The 22234-nt window shown below is 38.8% G+C and overlaps 1 protein-coding gene across 1 annotated transcript in view; it reads left to right on the forward strand.

The window, feature by feature from the left end:
- Positions 1-21195, forward strand: part of chodl (chondrolectin) — a 40248-nt gene extending 19053 nt beyond the window's left edge. The window contains exon 3 of the mRNA XM_088641813.1: positions 21018-21195. Coding sequence (XP_088497939.1) covers positions 21018-21195 — 178 coding nt within the window. The remainder of the gene's footprint in view (positions 1-21017) is intronic.
- Positions 21196-22234: the final 1039 nt, after the last annotated feature.

Raw genomic sequence — 22234 nt, forward strand, 5'->3', positions numbered from 1 at the left:
TGTTTTAAATACATCTAATTATGAAAGTTAGGTGTTAGCATAAACTATTAGTAATCAATAATATTAAATTTAGCACTGTAATAAATTGTTGCACTTCTCCCCACATCTTGTAGAAATATATTTTCATTGTTCAAATATACATTAAATCTGACTATCATAAAATAAGTTAAATACAAAATTAAAGAAAAAATAGCTCTGTGTAGTTGGCCCCCCTACAGACAGCACAAACGATGAAACCCACCTCATTCGTTAGTGTTACGTTTGTGCCGTTGAAAGTTGCATTTGTGCTGCTTTCGTTTCCAAGATATAGCGCCTTTTTTTCCGGGGTCGTAACGTCACTCAGCCCCCCTACAACGTTGTAAGGGAACCGGTCTGGTTCAGTTATTAGTGCTGTTTGTGCCAGTTTGTGCCATTGAAAGTAACTTCCCAGCTTCTTTCTTTCCCGAGATATAGCGCCTTCTTTTTTTGGGTGTGATGTTACTCAGCCCCCCTACAATGTCGTAGGGGAACTGGACCGGTCTCAATCATTAGTGCTGAGTTTGTACCGGCTTGTGCCATTGAAAGTAATGTTTGTGCTGTTTTCGTTCCCGAGATATAGCGCCTTGTTTTTCCGGTGATCACGTGACCATGCACTGTGACTTTGACCTCCAGTGACCCTGTCTGCTGAGTTCAAGCGGTTTGTTACCGGCACGAGAGTAACAGTTCTGCAACTTTGTTCCTCTGTTTGCCCTAGTGAGGATATCTCTAATATCATACCCGAATCAGAAGAGTTGTGGGTGTAGCCTTAAAAAGCGAATATTAGCAAACAATTGTATGTTCTTACAGAGATGCTTTAACGAACACATCTTAATACCTCGTAGCAGTGTCCTTTTATAAAAATCTGAAGTAATCAGTTTCGCATTGTCTCCTTCTTAAATAAACATAGGCATCAAGGGACATGTGAAGATTTGACCTGTCAGCATTTGAGCTGTCGCCAGAAAACACCCGGTTTCAAATCCTGATCACTGCTGAGGGACAATCTTTATTCAATTAAGAATTTAAGTTGTATACTCTTTAGACTTTTAAATTTAAACTGTGTATTACAGCATGTTAATCATTATACATTAAAAATGTGGTATATTTTATGAAAGCAAGATTGCTCAGATGGACAAAAGTACACAACCTACCACCTTTATCATAAATGTTTTAATTATGCAGAAATATCTTATGCATCAAAGTCTTTACCGAATATATTACGAATAGTATACTAATAATGAATGACCTTGGACAAGCTGTAAACTCAATGTATTGCCCTGTTCCACATTCTTTGTAACCATCTTTGTAAACGAAAATATTTTATTTTTTGTATAGCGCCTTATTGTGCACGTTTTAGTATTGAATATTTATATGGAATTTTACCACTGAAGGGAAATTTTAGTAGCTGAGCATAAAAAGAATAGGAGCATAACGCGTGTGAAGGCCATAAATGATAATAATTTGGGAACATAAACATACAGCATTATGTAAACTATGGCTGGTCTCGGTAGTTTAAAGAAAAAATACACACAAGTATTTCATTTCTCCCTAAACATTTTAAGCATCAAAGTCTTTAACGTGAAATAATGTGTATAAAAAGTGGTAGTTTTAAGCTTTACGGCGAATACGCTCGATACCGGGGTAAACAAGCATACTTTCAGAATTTGATTAATAAGAAATATAATATGGAATCGCGTATCTAAAGAAATTAATAACAATATAATTATATTCATGTACTGCAACACAAACGGTAGTACTGTATACGTACACTGTACACATCAGTGAAAAACAGGAAGTTTTAAAAAAAAAGAATTAGCTCACTAATACTGTAGTTTTCTGTGGAGACTGTGAACATTCTCACAAGTCTTTTAAATACATTTCAGAAAAGTGTAATCCATACTGAAAAGCTGTATTTATTAAATTCAAGTGTGGTAAAAAAATCACGTAAAAACGACATAGTGAAGGCTGAGATGTGATTGAGATGTGCTTGTCACACGACTGCCTCAGCGGCATGATTGCTTAAGTAACTGACTTGTACACCTAAGGTTGAGTGTTCAAACCCAGCTGTTGCCATCAGTTTTCTTTTAAAAACTAAAATAGCTAATATTATTGGGATTATATTGACATTTTTTATATTTCTAAATATCACAACATGTTATTGTTGTTTTTATCCTGTAAAGTGCTTTGAGAAGCCACCTTTAAAGGCACTATATAAAGGCGCTATATAAAGGCACTGATTCTTATGGAATGTGTTTTCTTTCTTCTTTTTTTCAGCATGGAATAAACCTATTACTTGATTCTTACGAAAGCCCGGTTCCGCCAGGGATTTTAAAAAAAGCACCATGTTTCTTCCCCTTAGAAAGAGGAAACACTTTGCACTTTAACTCTTCAGTTCACAGCGAAATTTCACCAGAGCCACCCACTAATAGTTTATGCTAACACCTAACTTTCTTAACACACGGCGCCCCCCCGGGGGTTCCAATTAGTGCGTGATTACGCATCAGTGAAAAACCGGAGGTTTAAAAATAGAGAATTAGCCCACTAATAGTTTTCTACAGCTACAGGCAAAGTCATCTATAGAAAAAAGTTGTATTTAATACCACTCGACAGCTAGCTGGCTGTGCTGAAAAATAGATACAAACTGGTTTAACAGCTCTGTTGTTTTTATCCCCTAAAGTGCTTTGAGAAGCACCTTTAAAGGCGCTATACAAAGGCATGTATGGCTGGTCTTGCTACTGTATTTTAAAGAAAAAATACACACCAGTATTCCAATTCTCCCTAAATATTTCTTACATAACTTATATGTAGTTAATGTCTTATATGTAGTTAATACCACTCGACAGCTGGCTGTCGAGTGGTATTAAATGCAACTTTTTTGTATAGATGACCTCACTGACGCGTAATCACGCACTAATTGGAACCCCCGGGGGGGGGGGTGCCGTGTGTTAAGAAAGTTAGGTGTTGTGGGTAGTGGGTGGCTCGGGTGAAATTTCGCTGTGAACTGAAGAGTTAAAGTGTAAAGTGTTTCCTCTTTTTAATGGGAAGTTTCCGCTTTTTTTTTAATCCCTGGCGGAATCGGGCTTCCATAAGAATCAAGTAATCGGTTTATTCCATGCTGAAAAAAAGAAGAAAGAAAACACATTCCATAAGAATCAGTGCCTTTATATAGCGCCTTCAAAAAAGCGCTTTACAGGATAAAAATAACAATAACAACAACAACGACAATATTGAATTTCATTGCACTTTGACAGATCGTCTTTGAATCGATTGTTGATTTAAAGTTTGACAGTAAATGTTTATATTGTAACGCATACAGCCTCCATTTCTTTATGAAAATTAAAAAAATAGTTTGTGCAGCCTGAGAGGGGGGTCTGCTCTCATTGACAGCTGACACTCCTCCATACACTCAAGTGAAAAATTAATAACGCCAATGTAAACGTCATATTTACAATTTGTTGAAGTTCTCTAAAGCTTTCTCAGTCAAGTATGATCGTTTACCCAGGGAGCTGTGTAAGCATGCATAGGTAGCAAAAGATCAGCTAAACTGGGAAGATGCTACACCGAAGATATTATTAATAACCTTTTAAATCTGAAGGGAGATCTAAAGGGATCCCCACACGATACCGGTTCCTGCTTCTGGAGCGATTCAGAGGGAAAGACAGTGATAAGTATTCGTTGTTATTAAAAAATTACTTAGATTCAAACATGTTGTGATATTTAGAAATATAAAAAGTATAATATCCATAATATTGCTATTTTATTTTTTCAAAGAAATGTTTGTTAAAAGAAAATTCATGGTGCTAGCTGGGCCATCATGGCACTTAGACCATCACGCCACTCGCATGGTCACATGACAAGTGGTGAAACAGGTTTGTGTTGCAGTACATGAATATAATAATATCGTTATTAATTTCTTTAGATATGGGATTCCATATTATATTTTCTATTAATCAAATTCTAAAAGTATTCTTGTTTAATCCGGTATCGAGCGTATTCGCAGAAAAGCTTAAAACTACCACTTTTTATACACACGTTATTCCAGATGTTAGTTAAAGACTTTGATGCTTAAAATGTTTAAGGAGAAATGGAATAGTGGTGTGTATTTTTTCTTTAAGTACCAAGACCAGTCATATACAGTTTACATAATACTGTATGTTTTTGTTCCAAAATTAATATTGTTTATGGCCTTCACACGCGTTATGCTCCTATTCTTTTTATGCTCAGCTACTAAAATTTCCCTTCAGTGGTAAAATTCCATATAAATATTCAATGTTAAAAAGTGCATAGTAGAGACATTTAAATCTTTCCACGACCAACCAACGCACCACGAGTGCCCGTCAGTCAACCAATCACGTACCGCGTGTATGATGCGTTATGACCATATAGCCAAATTACTGCATATGTAAATCTCTAGTTGTATATCCTGCAATAACTCAGCCAACACTTAAATCCCCAAAAGCTGCTTGCGTTCTTTAAATCACAAATATCATATGTAAATACTGGCCATGTAATATTCTGCATTTTGGAATTATAGTTTCTATTAAAGGGAACTAGAGAAATCAAGGCAGGCTTTTTTTTTCTAGAAATAATAATAAATAATAAATGCACATCCTGTTCACTGGAGAAATTAAATCCACACTGAGCAATCTCCAATATGTTCAGAATTTGACAGCCAAAATCCTGATCGGGATGCATTACACCTGTCTTCAAGTCCTTGCAGTGGCTTCCTATCAGGTTTCGAGTTAACCTCAAATTCCTCATCCTCATTCAGTACCTATCTGGCTAATTATCTGTCTACTCCCCACCTTTGTCCGTCTGCCTCTGGTCTTCTAGTTGTCTTAAAGAACATCTACATTCTGTGTGTGACAGGACCTTCTCTAGCTGCACCCCAGAGCTCTGAATTTGAATCCCCAGTGATGCCAGTCACCTACCCTGAGTGCAATTAAATCTAACCTCAAAACCTTTCTTTTCAGAAGACTTAGTGTCTGTATCTGCTTCATTTTCTAATTTTAGTAGCACTTCTAACTGCTTGTCTTTTTTATATGTATTTACTTTACTTTTTAATCTGTGGTCCTTTTAACTGTTTTTACATCTACTGTATTGCTTTGAGATACCACTTTTAAAGGTGATATATAAAATAGATTTTTATTATTGCTATAGAGAAACATGATCAGATTTTCCCTGGTTCAGAAAATAAGATCTAAAGTGTACTAGTTTGTCACTCTTCTCATTCCCTGTTTGCTAAATGGCTTTTCATACTAATCTGATCAATCTAACTGCCTATTTTCTGTGCTTTCTCTATCCTGCTAGATTTACAATTATTCTAACATTTTTCTTCTTGAAATTACTCATTTCTAAGTACCTGTTTTCACTGTTAAAATCTTGCAGCAACTCTGCAACAAAATATACACTTAGCTCAACCTGACAGTTCATCCTGCTACTCACATTGAATAAATAGTCTTTAGATTTCTATATTTATGTCTTTATGTAGTGATTTCATTCGTGACGAAGGCTAAACTTGGAATAATGTGTTGCGAAAAACTGACTTGCTTTAACAAAATATATTTACAAATCCTTTCGCCTGGCAATCTACCTGAATGCCCAACTATCTGAGAAGCCCTCCATGAAACCATGTTTTCTATTTATTTATTTAAGGCTCTCTGACAGAATTGCTGTTTTTTATGTGTGCTAATTTTCTGATTCCTCACTCATTTCATGTTTGCATGTTCTTTTGTAACATACAGCTTTCTGTGATTTATTTGTTTATCTAAGCAAGCAACAAACTTTTAGGTTATATAGTCCTTGCTTGCTGCTTCAGACGTCATTCGGTGTTATGGTAAGGGGAGGGGGTCATGGTATTTGGCCAGTTAAAAGAACCTGGCCAAATGGTCAGTTTAAGATTATGCCCCCAGGGGGTTCCTAGCTCGCATCTGGAATCCTTATCAGTTAACCCCCTTTCCTGCCATAAACCCCTGTTGCTTAGAAGTCTAATTTTCAGGCAGAACTGACTTAAGTTAACCCTTTTTACATCTTGTCTCTTACTACATTCCCCCCTTATAAAATATGGCATACGTCAGGACTGCCTATTTTTACACATACAATGTCAGGGCAGATCTTTCTTTTTTAGATGTACAGGCATGCATTACCATGACATTGTGCGTTCCACGGTTACAACAAGATGTTATTGATGTTTTTGTACAAGTGATAGTTACAATTATACATATAAAACAACCCTAATCCTACAAATACATAAAGTCCTACTCCAGGACCAAAACGCAGACCTCAGCCATGTGGAGATCTATCGTCAGGATCTTGGAATAGCAATATTGACCCAACTCCGATTATATTTTTTGGCTGATAGATATGCCAACACCGGGAATGTATTGATACCATATCCCCAGTAATGCTCCTCAGGCCTAACAAGCACACTGTTGGTCTAAGGAAGCATCAGACACAGAAACGGTAACAACATCCTTCTTTCTGTTCACTCAGTCTCTGGTGCCAAATACATACATTATATACATATACAGTAACCCTTTAACATCTTTCTTTTTACAATCTTCCATCAGTGCTCTTAACTGGCTTGCAGCGCTGAGGCAGTGGAGGGGCGTTTTTCCGATTGTTAGCACCTTGAATTCTGTTGTAACAGCTCAACCTGTTCTCTGTTCTCCCTCATGCATCAGAGAGGACCCATCAGTAAACAGTATTATATTTTCTTAAATTTTCACGGTCCCCCACCTTTTGGCTACAGCATCTAATGGTATAATAGTGCCTACCTCCATGCTCCTGCTTCAGCACAGCTGCCCAGAACCCTTTGTCCACACTTACAAAGGAATGGTTGATCCATCTGAGGAAACCCCAGTCTCAGCACCTGTAAGAGAGCTTGTTTCAAATTATTACAGGCGGCTTTTGCTGCTGGAACCAAGGCAATCTTGTCCTTGTACTGCACTCCCCCGTTAAGCAGATCTGTTAAAAGTTGTGCTCACCCCGTAAAAACATTGCACCCAGGCCCTGTTAAAATTACACAATGCTCGACACAAAAGGGCCTTATCATAACTGCTTAATATTAGACACTCTAAACCTGAAGCAACTCAGACTTGTGGGTTTCCTCGTCAGGGGAAGCACTCAGAATACCATCAACATCCTGAGTGATCACAGTCAGTTGAAGCCACTTGATACCCTGTTCTGGATAGTCATTCTTTGTAATGCATAATATTCCAACCCAATAGATCTGGGATAAAACCACCCACATTCGTGTGATAAGTGCACGTGAATGTTAAAATCTGGTACTCGGCAAGTAAAACTTGCTGCCCCAATACTCCTGTGGCTTCCTGCCGTCTTCCCATATACATTACTCTATAGCACACTGTTGAACAGAGGAGTGAAACAAGCATGACAGTAGTGCTCCAGTATCCCCTAACAGAGAAACCAACACTCCATTAACGGTACATTTTTATCCACTGGACTGGGACAGACTTAGGGAGGCTACAAGGGATTTACAGGATCTAATCATTAGGTAAACAGATCTTCTCACAAGACAGTTTATTCTCCCCAGTCTCGATTCTAAACCTACAGCGTTTCAGCATGTCTGGTTTCGAGACATTTGAATAAATCCAAATTGTTTCCACTATTACAACTAATTGTATATACAGTACATACAAAAATTGTTTATCTAACTCCTTTTACGTCCACCTGTACTGTACTTATACGTTTCAGATGCTCTTATATTTTCCAATCTCCTTAAGTTGATTTTCATTGTCTCTTTAGTTACGTCTCTAGCCAGTCCCGCTGGCTAAACACACTCACACCGTCATTTAGTATACAAAAACTCACAGTTACACACATACATGCCGGCACACAAATTCATAAAACACACATACACATCGAGAATATATTTTTCTCTTCGTACTACAATGTGCTGTATTCTTGTTTCACTTCTACATGAATCCTTTTAATTCCTGAAGCGCACTCCAGGTTCGCTGCATTCCTAATTTCGGCTGCGGCACTTTAGCCTACTGGTCAATATCTTCCGGTTTTGGATTTGATCGTATGGGGGAATCAGGGAAGGTAGGTGCGAGTGTGGACCCCCCTTGACGGGGTGCGAGACAGTTAGAGTGACGCTGTCATCAACAGCGCCAGCCCCTGCTACATCAGGCCCTCTCCCACTTAGGGTGAGAGTACAGGTCTGTGGGTGCCCTCTGTTTAAGATGGGAGTTCCTGTACCATCTCTATCACACTCGTACCAGGTGTCATCCCACTCAGACCCCCTGTCTCCATATGGTCACTGTGGGAATTGATCCCAATTATTTTCATTTCCTGCCTGTCTGTTGCCCTATGGGAGAGCAGGATATAACACATTAACTAGTGCAGTGCGACCAGGAACTAATTCTTTTAGTTTCTGATTCTCCTGCACTGCCTCTTTCCGCTTTTGTTCATACTCTTTCGTAGCGAGTAAAGTATCTTTTCTTACGGGTTTTTGTTTTCCCTGTAAACACACTTTTAAGAAGTCACATCCCAATTTCTTTTTTTTTCTCTCATGTACAGATGCAGCCATTCAAAATGGGTGAGGTATTTCGCGGCATACCGCGACACGCCCACCGGGGTATCACGCAGTTCACGTGTGTCACGTGACTAACTATCCAGCGTCGCCTTGTAAAACCGCCAGGGGGAGCTTAACCTCTCATGTACAGCATTTGAGCCTTTAATTTTGAACTGTGTATTACAGCATGTTAATCATCAGTCATTAAAATGTTGGTATATTTTATGAAAGCAAGATTGCTCAGTTGGACAAAAGTACACAACCTACCTTTATCAGAAATATTTATGCATCAAAGCCTTTACTGAAGATATTACTAATAGTATTAATAATGGATGACTTTGGACAAGCTGTATACTCAAAGTATAATTTCTTTAGCACATTTGTACAAGCACTTGGAATCTGTCCAAGCCATACTTTATCAGGCATTTTGTTTTACTTCAACGGGCATAAAAACTTCCTTGCTTTTAACAGGGCGTTTCATAATTTCTAACTACGAAAATGATTTAAAATGCGACACCTATCATTCAACTAGAGCTTAAAATATCACAAGGATCCTCAAGAGCACAGCAAAGAGTGTATTAAAAGACACTTGTATTTATCAACGCTTTCTTTTCCGTATACCAGATTTTATGGAACGGCTTCAGAGGGGTGTTCCAGGAATCGGCACTTTAAAGAAAAAAATACACACCAGTATTCCATTTCTCCCTAAACATTGTAAGCTTCGAAGTCTTTAACTAACGTGATACCGGAGTCAACAAGCATACTTTTAGAATTTGATTAAAAGGGAATATAATATGGAATCGCGTATCTCAAGAATTTAATAACGGTATGATTATATCCGTGTACTGCGGCAGGGCTGTGTAGGGCTGTTTCGCCTACCTGTTCATGCGAGCTGTCTTGTAGCCTACTGGTCTAGGTGCGTGACTACCAACTGACAGGTTGTGTGTTTGAATCCAGCTGGTGCTGGACTTTTCATTTTTATTTATTTATTTTTTAATCGCGTAACATAAACATATTACCGTATGCAAACTGTACTGTATACAGTATGTATATGGATATTTAATGTCTTAACTGTGCCCGTTTAAGTATTGAATATTCATATCTAATTTTACCACTGAAGGGAAATCTTAGTAGCTGAGCATAAAAAAATAGGAGCATACTGTAACGCGTGTGAAGGCCATAAACGATATTAATTTTGGAACATAAACATACAGTATATGGCTGGTCTCGGTACTTTAAAGAAAAAAATACACACCAGTATTCCATTTCTCCCTAAACATTGTAAGCTTCGAAGTCTTTAACTAACGTGATACCGGAGTCAACAAGCATACTTTTAGAATTACTTTTGAGCAACTAATAAGAAGCGCGAAACGGTATGCGTTTTAGTTTCGTTTTGTGCTGGGACCCGTGGATTGATTAGAGATATCAAGTACATACAAGTCATTTTTTAAATGTTGTAGTTCGTCTTGAAAAAATGTTACGAGTACATCATCTATCAACAATTACACAGGTTCTGTTTCCATATTGCGGATTTTGGTTATGTAATATTATTTTCTAGATTTCACGTTGTGAATATGATGGGATGTCTGATGGGATGTTTCTAAAAATCCATCCTCTGTAAAACGTCTTCTCTAGTTGTCCTGCATATGTATTCGCTAATGAAGCTGTGTGTTCTGAGCCTGGATCTCTACATTTCTGTATGAACCAGCTTAGAGGGCTAAAGACAGCTTGTGTTTAAATTGAGTGTAAGGCAATTTATGCTTCTAAAGTCATGGTCAGCATTTATTTTTGTACTGTGCTGTAAACTTGTTCTGTGCCTAGTCACATTATTTTATAGCGTTTTTATAGCGTTATCAAATACGGTGTTACTGTAGTTTACTGAGTCCCATGTCACATGGTCTGTGATTGAAACCTGTAAAACCGGTTTAATTCGTCACAGCCAGCACTCTTCAGGTGTGAGGGTCTTCTGCTCAGAATGAAACGCTAAAATGTTTGTGTATATTCTAATGGTATTGGGGACAGGGTGTGTGGGAACAGGTTTGGTTGAAATTGCATTGGAGATCTATGTTCTTCACACCTGAAACATTTTCTCTGAAAGCATTTTCTTCGCAGTTTAACCGATCTTGTTACAGCATGTTACAGTTTACTATTATTAACCATATTAATTTTAAGTGCTTAATGTAAAATCTTGTAAAAATATATTTTCATTGTTCAAATATACATTCTGACTATCATATAATAAGTTAAATACAAAACTAAAGAAAAAATAGGGTTAAATATAATTCAAAATATTTTGCTAACAATATTAACTGTTTATGAATAATAAAATGTATTAACTAAGGAGTAGGATGGCAAAGTTGTTAGTATGTTTTTTGTTTTGTTTCTTTTTCATAAATACAACAGTAGTACCTGATGTCTCAGTGGCTTTCAAAATTAAATTATGCATGCAAACCTGTGAACTAGAAAGATAACTAAGATATCCATCCATTATATTCCATAATATCCATGAAATATATGGCGCTGAAATATGTGTGACGCAGTGGTGGCCTGACACGGTAAGGTGCCCTGGCAGCTGTATGATGCAGTGGTGGCCTGGCACGGTGAGGTGCGCTTGCAGCTATGTGAAACAGTGGTGGCCTGGCACGGTGAGGTGCGCTGGCAGCTGTGTGATGCAGTGGTGGTCGGGTATGTAGAGGTGCACTGGCAGCTGTGTGGTGTGACGCTGTGGTGGCCTGGCACGGTGAGGTGCGCTGGCAGCTGTGTGATGCAGTGGTGGCCTGGCACGGTGAGGTGCGCTGGCAGCTGGGTGATGCAGTGGTGGTCGGGTATGTAGAGGTGCACTGGCAGCTGTGTCACAACACACAGCTGCCAGTGCACCTCTACATACCCGACCACCACTGCATCACACAGCTGCCAGCGCACCTCACTGTGCCAGGCCACCACTGCGTCACAACACACAGCTGCCAGTGCACCTCTACATACCCGACCACCACTGCATCACACAGCTGCCAGCGCACCTCACCGTGCCAGGCCACCACTGCGTCACATAGCTGCAAGCGCACCTCACCGTGCCAGGCCACCACTGCATCATACAGCTGCCAGGGCACCTCACCGTGTCAGGCCACCACTGCGTAACACCACATAGCTGCCAGTGCACCTCACCATGCCAGGCCATCACTGAGTCAGAGATTAAATAAAACCTCACTCGCACCAAACAAATTTATATTTCTAAATATCACAACATGATCGAATTTAAGTCATTTTAATAACAATGAATAGTCACCTAGGCGTTACAATATAAACATTTATATTGATTTAAATAACGTTTTGATTTAAATCGCAAATGCGGGTTTAAATATATGTGTTTTTTGATTCACAATCAGACAAATGCAACATAAATTGATATCTTTGTCTTCTAAGTATCTTAATAAACTTTCAGCATAGCTTTCTCCCCGTTTAGATTTATTTTGGGATCAAACGTGGAAAGATTAGATTGTAATTGTTTTTATTTTTTAAATACATTTTAGAAAAGTGTAATCTATACTAAAAAGCTGTACACCACCTGCTATAAAGATACATATTGTAATACTTTTGGGTTCGGATAGGACAGACACAAGAACTCAGACTTGCGGAGTTAAAGCAAGTTAAAGCCTTGATTTTATATATCACCTTTAAAAGTGGCATCTCAAAGCAAAGTAAATACCCAACACTGATTGTACCCATCTGTCATGCTAATAAAGCAGCTTGAATTGAATTGAGGGGGGGGGGGGTATATTTGCTTTGTGTATAAAGTACATTGTGAATGTTTTCACAGCCTTCACTTTGTCGTTTTTATGCCATTTTTTGACCACGCACGAATATTCCTATTTCCGTATCTTCGCAAGGGAATCAGTGTGAATTTTAATACTAATTAAATGACCGCGGGCACTTTCCACCCCCTCTACATTCTCAGAGTAGAACAGACTAACCTTCTAATGAAAGACGGTCCACCCCCCACGGACAGGAAAAGTGCCCACAGGCACTTAAACTTAATATGGTCAGTAACAGTAAACAGTAACATGGTCAGAAGGAGCATGTACAAACGTTTCCGAAATAACCACATGTAAGACTCTGATGCTTAAAATGTTTAGGGAGAAAGTGGAATACTGGTGTGTATTTTTTCTTTAAACTACCAATACCAGCCATTTAAAGTCTTTATTTAGTGGTTACATTAGTGACAAAGGCTAAACTTTTAGCTTCAGTAACGTGTACATATCTCCCCTTTTTATAAAACGACTTGGTTGAAAACTGTTCCAGAGCCACTGTTGTTTCATCAGTGAAAAGTACATCATGAAATGCCTCTCCCTGTTCAATCCACTGGAAAAAAGAAAAGGAGCATAAAGCTTCTGATGGTCATAAACGATATTCATTTAGGAGCAGCATCAGAGGTATGTTTTTAACTGCACTGCATTGGAGAGAATACCATAGTGTGTTTTTTTTTTTACTCCCTGGCGGAAACTGGCTTCCAGAAGAATCAGTATGGCTCAGAGATTAAATAAAACTTCACAGACATTAACGAAGAGCATAACGCGTGTACTGTATACACTGCAAGTACAACCCCCCTCTCTGCAGGAGTGCTGGCTGTGACGAATTGAACCGGTTTCACGGGTATTTTCAAAGTAGGAGGCGAGATTTCCAGCGAAAGACACCTCCCCCCCCTCAAAAACCCAGTAAGTACAGTACTTACTAGTTAAAGGCTAGGCTCCCGACTACGGCGAAAGGAACCCTTCTTTCATTAGAAGACAATGAACATATTTTAGCCCTGAATGAATTAATAGCAAACATGGTTTACATAAAATACATTTTTCCAAGAAAGTTTAGCCTTTGTCACTAATGAAACCACTAAATAAAGACATAAATATAAAAATCTTAAGATTTTTAAAATACATGACTTTGCTAAAATTTATTTGAAAATAAAAACAATTACAACCGCCAGGGGAGAGAGAACAGGGGAGGGATGTTGGTTTTGCATAAGGGGCGGGGTTATGGAAATTAGGTCTGTTTGGGAATGTGTAGTTACATGTTCTGGCTGTTTGTGAATTATCGTTGTTGAGTATGGAGTGTTGAGGTATTGATTTTGTGTAATGCTTTATGTTGAAAATTGAGGTGGATTTTGTTTATGATAAACAGGATAAACTGGGATGGGAGGAAGGTTTGGTTTAGCATAAGGGGCGGGATTATGATAATTGGAGGACTTTGCGAGAGTAAAATGGTTTGATTATTTGATTTTGTATTGTGGTTGTTATCTATGTTTTTGGTTGGTATTATGTTTATATGGTTGTTTTTGTTGGTTGGTTGTTATTATGGTTATTAATAATACGATCTATAGTTGAAATCTGAGCCTAAATAAAAAGAAAAAGCAAGTGATTAGGTTTATGAGCAATCTAATTACTTATTCGTTTAAAACGCTATATAAAATAAAGTTTATTATTAATTTGCTGGACAGAGCGGTGAACATTATTATGCATAAGACAAAGATAACGATCCTGATCAGTTTAGAAATCTGTGTACGCTGTAAGGTTTTTACTTCTTAAACTTTTAAAATACACGTTTTGAATAGAAAGAAATCCTCTTCCTGGTACAGTATGTATAGCAAACCAGCACGTCTTTTTTCTCCAATCAGAGGGGTGTCAGATGGTGTCAGCCAATCACCATTCTGAAGCCCTACCATAATCTCTGGTATGGGGAGACCCCAGAATTCTGTCCCATAGTTTAGACAGATGATAGATACTTTTATTGATCCCATGAGGGAAATAAAGTAAATCATTTTCATTTTAGGAAATTATTAAACGCTCGGTTAAAAGCAAAGGAGATTGTCTGTTATAGTGGACATAAAAACAAGAGTTCGTTGGCATTATATCCTGGAAGACACAGACCGGCGCCAGACCGGTAAAATGCCTGATGAACTAGGGATTGGACAGTTTCCAAGTGCTTGTACAATCGATGGAAATGTTCAAATAAATGTGCAAAAGAAATAAACAAAATAATCATTTATTTCTTTATCATATTGGGATGTCCTCTCTTTGCTAGTTAGTGGCTGTGTTTCTGCGTTGGGTAGCAACGGGTGATGTAAACAGCTTAATGTTCGTGTTAAATAATTTTTTTAAATTCAATTAAACGGGCACAGTTAAGACATTAAATATACATATACATACTGTATACAGTACAGTTTGCATACGGTAATATGTTTATGTTACGTGATTCAAAAATAAATAAATAAAAATGAAAAGTCCAGCACCAGCTGGATTCGAACACACAACCTGTCAGTTGATAGTCACACACCTAGACCAGTAGGCTACAAGACAGCTCACATGAACAGGCAGGCGAAACAGCCCTACACAGCCCTGCCGCAGTACACGGATATAATCATACCGTTATTAAATTCTTGAGATACGCGATTCCATATTATATTCCCTTTTAATCAAATTCTAAAAGTATGCTTGTTGACTCCGGTATCACGTTAAAGACTTCGAAGCTTACAATGTTTAGGGAGAAATGGAATACTGGTGTGTATTTTTTTCTTTAAAGTACCAAGACCAGCTATAAACTGTATGTTTATGTTCCAAAATTAATATCGTTTATGGCCTTCACACGCGTTACAGTATGCTCCTATTCTTTTTATGCTCAGCTACTAAGATTTCCCTTCAGTGGTAAAATTCAATATCTACAACGGGCACAGTAAAGACCTTTACAGTAAGTCTTTCTACGACAGACCAACGGACCACGAGTGCCCCTGTCGGTCATCCAATCACGTACCGCGGTATTTTGCGTCATCGCGCGTCACGATGCACGACGCCGTAGCCAATTACCTCCGGTACGTGTCTGTACCGCGCACTTTGAATGGCTGCATCTGTATCTGCCACCACTGGTGCCGGCCGTGCACCAGGGTGGGAGCTACATGCTTGTGCTTTTGCCAATCAATACGCATATGCTTTCTTTACAGGCGTCTTCGCCCCAAACTCCCTCTGACAAACTCAGCTTTTCCCATATTTTTCTCCTTCTTTTCCGTCAACTTACACTTTTCCAATATATAAACGGACCCTTCCACCACTTTCTCAAACCATCAGTTAGTACACATGTTCGGTCTCTTTTACTTTTGCCGTGTGTGAGGTAACAGCTCATACAGTAGGGGGATGCGTTCACTTGAAAAACCTGTGCATTCCTGCACTTATTCAGCCAAGGGCGTCTGTTACCTCCAGATCTAAATGCCTCTCAGAGACTTTAGAGAGGACTTACACCGCACTGTTCACAGGTAAGGAACGAGACCTCGAAAACCCCCTTTCTTGATCAGTAATTCACCATCCCCAGAATGCCAGCATCGCTGCTTTTGCCCCGGGGTGGACTTACACACTGAGCTCAATCAGGGCGATTCTCGGGTCTCAACGTCCTTTAAATCCTGCTACTTAATGCTTTGCTCTTTTATTATGAGGTGTGTTCATGTTAGTGTCGTCCGTGTGTATATGTATTCACAAACAATGAAAACACCAAAAACATACATATATATATCTTCTACTTCTGTTTCCTTTAAAACAAAAAATCACGCCACGCCAATCTGTGCACGATCAAGGCTTAGCTAATCTCAGAACCCCGGGCGCAATTAAGGCCCACACCGATCTTGAGCCTCAGAACTCCGGGCGCAATTAAGGCCCACACCAGTCCTGAATTACGTGCATTTAATGCACCACTCAGCTCCAGAACTCCGGGCGCAATTAAGGCCCACACCAGTCCTGAACTTCGCGGTAAAGGTCCAAAACCCGCTCAAAAACTCCATGTGCAATTAAGGCATACACCAGCTTCAAACGCCTGTACACAATACCGCGGACCGCCTGCCAGACCAAATTCTGGGCTTACAGCAAACCACCCATTACATACACTGTGTCTTCCCCGGGCCGGAGGAATTCAGGAACTCACGTTTACTCCGTCATCTTGGGCGATTCTCGCAGGGAACAGAGACTTCCCAATCGGTCAGAGAGAGTCGGGACTTTTTTTTTTTTTAAAAGAGGAGTCCTTACCTCTTAGTAATGTGAGCGCTGACCGTCTCTCCTGCCGATGGGAAGTTCTGCGCCTTCTGGAGCATCCGCCGACTACGCCAAATTTGTTGTAACAGAAAGAATAAGGTTCTGGATCCTGAGATGAAGTAAAACAGATGAGTTTATTGCATGCAAGGAACAATAAAGCCAAAGTCTTGTTTCCCGCAAGAAACAACAAAACCGAAGTATTGTTCGATGTGCCAGTACAAACTTTTAGGTTATATAGTCCTTGCTTGCTGCTTCAGACGTCATTCGGTGTTATGGTAATGGGAGGGGGTAATGGTGTTTGGCCAGTTAAAAGACCCTGGCCAGATGGTCAGTTTAAGATTACGCCCCCAGGGGGTTCCTAGCTCGCATCAGGAATCCTTTTCAGTTAACCCCCTTTCCTGCCCTAAACCCCTGTTGCTTAGAAGTCTAATTTTCAGGCAGAACTGACTTAAGTTAACCCTTTTTACATCTTGTCTCTTACTTCAGTATTGAATATTTATATGGAATTTTACAACTAAAGGACATTTTAGTAGCTAAGCATAAAAAGAAGAGGAGCATAACGCATATGAAGGTCATAAACTATATTAATTTAGTAACATAAACATTATGTAAACTGTAAATTGCTGGTATTGGTAGTTTAAAGAAAAAATACATACCAGTATTCCATTTCTCCCTAAACATTTTAAGCGTCAAAGTCTTACATGTGGTTATTTTGGAAACATTTTTACGTGCTCCTCTGACCATATTACTGTACGTTTATATTCTTTGTGAGAAAAGTGATAGTTTTAAGCTTTTCTGCGAATACGCTCATACACCTTAATCGGCTCTCTACCCCACAATGACCCAGTTACAGATCCTGTCTGGGAGAGCGCTCGCTCAGGCGGAACCTTTTTCTCCGGGGGAATCGAGCACTCCGGATTCTGTCTGTCAGGAATGTTCAGGAGGTCTCTGAGTCTGAGAATGTCCAGGAGGTGCTCTGAGGGGCTCTGCGATGAAGGAGAGAGGGACTGGCAAGGGAGAAGAAAATTTAATTCCTGTACTTTAATAAGCCTGGCCGCTACATCGGAATAAACAAAAGGGCAGTGGTGGACAGTTTGCTATTTTGTCAGTAATCTGCTAATCTTCTTAAAAACTGTAGAAAACATGATTTTATTTCTCTACGGAATGGGTGATAAGTTTAAAAAATTAAAGTGTTTCAAATGTTTAACAAAGAAGTAGTGTAGTCTGCAAAGGAACAATTAATAGGTATATTCCATGCTGAAAAGAGAAGAGAGAAAATGCAACATTTTGGCTGTGAAGACTGATGCAGGGAACAGGGAGCAGTTTACACAAAAATGGGTGATCTCTCCAGACTGAACATCCGTTTCGCAGTGAGTCAGCGGCGTTCCTAATCCCCGCCCTGATCACTACCACTCCCTTCCTGCCCCTCGCCAGGCGCTCTTCACCCGCAGCGTCAGGCGAATGCACTACGTTCATGTAGGGCTTTTGGGGGTCATGTTGGTTTGCGCCCTAGACCCTGCAGTACAGCTGTGTACATACAGTACGAACATGTGATATTTAGAAATATAAAAATGTCAATAGAGTGTCCATAATATTTGTTTTTTTAGAATTGTTTATTTGTTAAAAGAAAACTCATGGCAATAGCTGGATTTGAGCACCCAACAGCAGGGTTATAAGTCAGTCACTTAAGCCATCACGCCACAGATGCAGTAATGTAATGTTTTAAATACTGAAACAGCTGTACACATATTAATAGAAAGTCTTATACTACTGTTTGTGCTACAGTACATGAATATAATTATATCGTTATTAATTTCTTTTGATACGTGATTCCATATTATATTTCCTATTAATCAAATTCTAAAATTATACAATTGTTTACTCCGATAATGAGCGTATTCGCAGAAAAGCTTAAAACTATCACTTTTCTCACAAGGTATATAAACGTCCAGTATTATGGTCAGAAGGAGCACGGAAAAACGTTTCCGAAATAACCACATGTAAGACTTTGATGCTTAAAATGTTTAGGGAGAAATGGAATACTGGTGTGTATTTTTTCTTTAAACTACCAATACCAGCCATATAAAGTACAGTTTACATGATATGTTTATGTTCTTAATGTAGGCATCCTCTCACGAGGTACCAATAAATGTAGGGGTTTTGTGCATTTACTGGGACAATTATTAATTGTAGCAGTAAGTCACAAAATGATTCTTTGATGGCTATTAAAAGACCAACCTTGTGGGATAACTCAGCATGCACACACGCGGATACTAATACACAAGAATACATTTATTAATACATAAAATGTGCATATAAACATAACAGATCTTATCGGTGAGGGTTAGCAGAATACAAAAGGTATATATTCAATCATGAAGAGTTACAAACCAAGAGGGACATACATTCAGTATACCATTCATTTAGACCGTTTCGTAAATGAACTTGGTTACAACTTCTACACTAGATACTCAAAAGCAAGTACATCACTCATAGGAATTAAATTGATATCAACTAAGGTTGAGGTAACAATTGAATTCTCGAGCTGTAATGCAGAATGTTGAATACTCATCCAATCTGGGTCATCTCCCGCGGACACAAAGAGACAGTGGCAGGCTGTTGCTGTGTCCAATCCGCGCTCTCTGGCCTGGATCGGCGTGCGATGTGGGAGGAGGGAGAGATTTCTGCTGCGACGCCCTGTTGATGCTTTCTGAAGAACGGCTAGTTAGTTCTGGCTAAATAGCAACAGTTTGTGCACATGAGAAAAGTGACTGCGGGTCCAAGTAGGTCACACTCTTTAGACAGGTAGAAGACTGGTTCGTTCCTGATGTAGTGCTAGTCCTGAATCCTGAGATTCAGCTGTCCACAGTTCCGACCGTAGTTCTCTTGTTGATCAGGTGAGCTATCGTGGTGGGTTCACGAGAATTGCTGCTGGGCTAACCCTCGGGTGGATCCTTTGGTTACGTGCTGGCGACCTCCATTTTCGACTCTTAGAACAAAGTAAAGTCCTGACACTCTGACACACTGGTCGTTACGTGATTGTCCAAGCTGAGTCTGAGAATGTCCTGGAGGGGCACAGAGGAGCCCTGTGCTGCCTGTTTTACCTGGAGGAACTACGGTCGTTCATTGGTTGAAAGTTTCGTGGGCATTCGAGACCCACATGGGGTTACCCTACCCTACCAGTTCCTGATTGGCTGATGATGAGTAACAATGCACTCTGACCTTAGAGTTGTAATCAACTTGGGATGAGACTCTCCCTTGGAATCTCCCAGACAGTAAGGCAACAGAGATGACCATTGATTAGGGTTGCTGGAGAATCTCAGCACTGGGAGTTGTTCCTTATCAGGACACTCTATCAGCTAGAAAAACATGTTAAATGTGAACTAAATGGAATGGCCTCTCTGTATCCAGCAACACTGAGATGAGAGAGGGAGATTGGCAAGGGAGCAGCAAACTTAATTCCTGTATTTTAATAAGGCTTGCCGCTACACTAAATTAATATTGTTTATGACCTTCAGGTGCGTTATGCTCCTCTTCTTTTTATGCTTAGCTACTAAAATTTCCCTTTAGTTGTAAAATTCCATATAAATATTCAATATTAAGTGGATTAAAACAGATTAAATTATTAAATCTTTTCACTACCGACCAATGCACCTAGAGTGCCCCTGTCAGTCATTTTGGCCAGCCAATCACGTACTGTATGACATAGGTAGTTGCGTGCAGTATGGGTTTGTACCGTGCACTTTGAATGGTTGCATTTGTATGTATTATGTTATGCTACTGTTTTTATTTTCAGCTACCAAAATCACAAGCTACAGTATAATTATAAACTTTTTTATAAATCCAACTGAGCAATCTTCCTTTTATAAAATATACCTATACCTTAATTAGTTCAATATTTAACATGCTGTAATACACACTTTAAAATTAATAAAAGTCTAAACAGTATACTATTTAAATTCTGTAATTTGAAAAAGATTGTCCCTCAGCATTGACCCAGAAATCAGGCAATTTTTGGCAACAGCCCAAATACTCTACATGCCACGTTCAGCTTTCACTGCTCAACCTGGTGGTTTTACAAAATAGTGCAGCCCCACATCTAAGTATTTAAAAAAAAACTGTGGTACCCAGCAGCCCCTGAACTGCAAGCTACTGCAATATCTCCTGTGAATTCTAAATGGCTGGGTCTGTAACATTGTGGGTTTTATCTGAGTCTGTTAATTAACTATACAACATTTTTCTCTCAATCTACTGTGACAGTGTTCTGTCATCTTATTCCATTTCCATGTGCTAACTGTGATTAACGCATTTACAAGAAAATTGATTACATTTATAATAAAATTATGTAAATATATGGAAATTATTAAAAGTACCGTGCCTATTACTATGTAATATTTTTCTTCCAGAAACTGGTATTATGATGAGCCATCCTGTGGAGGGGAGGCCTGTGTGGTGATGTACCATCAGCCAACAGCACACCATGGCCTGGGAGGAGCCTATCTCTACCAGTGGAATGATGACAGGTGCAATATGAAGCACAACTTTATCTGCAAGTATGAACCAGGTACAGTTCTTTATGTTTAGAAAGATAGGTAGACAGATGCCTAAATCTTCTACATTACAGGTGATGTAAGTGCTTGCATTGTTCAGTGGCTGAGTCTCATTAATTCTACTGTTAAAAATCCCTTTTTTCATTAGTCATGCTATAATTATTGGATCTAAAGCTAAGTTGATATTTTTTCTGGACCTCAGACATTATTCACATGTTATCCCTATCTTCTATTAATGCAATCACATAAATCTTGCAGTGTGGCTAATGAGGTTATGTCTTCAAAGTCAGATTTTCACATATGTTCTAAACATATTCTATTACATGTTCTATTACAATAATCTTTATCAGAGTTCAAAAAGTTACATTTATCTTGGAAACAGCTGAGCAAGCAGCCTTTGTTCTGGATGCCACTAACAATAAAAACCATATTAACCTTGGGGGTAAAATCTTGATGCTAGTTAATTAGTATTAACATTTACCAAGTGAGCCCTTTGGATTAAAAATGTATGAAAGGCAAATTAAAAAGTACTGAACATTTGGAATACTAAGCAGAAATGTTATATTCTTGTAGTAAGGCTTGTCAGTCATGTTCAATACATACAGTAGGTGGGCTGGTTTTCTGGTGTTTCATTGTATTCTTAAAGCCTAAAGCCATTTGGTTAAACAGCCTAAATAGAGCTTTCTATGAAGATACCATCTATTAAAACAATTTATGTATTAAACCTATTCATGAGCAATTATTATGTGTGTACAGTATAAGTTTTACTTGACATTAGGGTAAAAGCATCTGTCTATGTAGGTTCCTTCAGTTAGATTTTGTAGATTTTGTATTTTGTATTTTAAACTCAAATAGAGATTCAACACATAAAACTTTATTTGAAATTTACTTATTTTCAAGACATACATTTGTAAATCAAGGGAGTGTATAGGTAATTCCTTAAAAAAAACAGGCCAAAGATCTAAAACAAATTTCCATAAGACAGGGACCCAGCAGTTAAACCCGTAAAAACCCATCTAAAAACATTGACAGCAGTTATTGCTGCCAAAGGTTTTTCACTGAATAGTGACTAA

The sequence above is a fragment of the Lepisosteus platostomus genome, chromosome 7 (assembly GCF_059453375.1).
Source record: "Lepisosteus platostomus isolate fLepPlt1 chromosome 7, fLepPlt1.hap1, whole genome shotgun sequence".
Lineage (NCBI taxonomy): Eukaryota > Metazoa > Chordata > Actinopteri > Semionotiformes > Lepisosteidae > Lepisosteus > Lepisosteus platostomus.